Raw genomic sequence first — 951 nt, forward strand, 5'->3', positions numbered from 1 at the left:
GTTTTAATAGAACCTTCATCAAAAGTGATTATTCGCTTTTTGACTGTCATGATGCAGCATGGTTTGTTTTTATGTTTAACTTTTATTTTATTTCTATGTACAGTGTTGAATTAAAAGTATGTTTTTTGAGTATTTTAGAGATTAGTTATGCTTCTACTGATGATCAAAGGGTCATAATTTTCATTTAATCACTATACCATATTTTTCTATTGTTACCGAGTTTCGTACACCTTTTCTGATGTACGGTATTTATTTGTGATAAACTTATGTGATTTATTTATATTGTTATGATAAAAGCTGACTTTTTGACAGACAATATTTTTATAAATGGTAATTTATATTGCAATTGGTAATTTGATTACGTTAAATAAGTTCTGAAGTTTGTAATGTGAAAAAGTTTAACATTTTGGAACATGACTATAAATGACATTTTGAACATTCACAAATTGTCTCGTTGAATTTATGTCAATACTACTTTCATGCAATAGTTTTTACTTTTAGGATATATAAACGAATTTGAAATTGTAGATGACCACAGATCTGGAAAAATTGTGGTCAATTTAACTGGAAGAATAAACAAAGTGCGTTTATACAATGTTTTAATGTCATCGTCTTGTTTAAGACTGTTTTTCTTTTTGTTTCATAGTGTGGAGTGATTAGTCCTCGTTTTGATGTGGGGATAAGAGATATTGAAAAGTGGACAGAAAAGTTGTTGCCATCTCGTCAATTTGGGTAAAATGTAAAATTCATTTGAATGTAATTTTGATCATGAATAGCTTTGCAGATATGTTGTGTTGACTACGTCCGGAGGCATTATGGACCATGAAGAAGCTCGCAGGAAGCATCTTGGTGGAAAAATATTAGGATATTTTTTTTTGATAAATATGTACTGCAGTGAGAGAAGTAAAGCTTGGATCGAACGTTGTGGATGTGACCCATTTTGGAAATAGC

General features: G+C 30.1%; 1 protein-coding gene across 1 annotated transcript; it reads left to right on the forward strand.

The window, feature by feature from the left end:
- On the forward strand, positions 1-950 carry Tsp_15334 (40S ribosomal protein S15Aa; the record flags this gene model as incomplete). The annotated part of the gene is made up of 4 exons (XM_003367771.1): positions 1-61; positions 502-581; positions 647-732; positions 785-950. Coding segments are annotated over 4 exons (393 nt in total), but the record flags the coding sequence as incomplete, so codon positions are not given.
- Position 951: the final 1 nt, after the last annotated feature.

The sequence above is a fragment of the Trichinella spiralis genome (assembly GCF_000181795.1).
Source record: "Trichinella spiralis strain ISS 195 chromosome Unknown Scfld3702, whole genome shotgun sequence".
In the NCBI taxonomy this organism is placed as follows: Eukaryota; Metazoa; Nematoda; class Enoplea; order Trichinellida; family Trichinellidae; genus Trichinella; species Trichinella spiralis.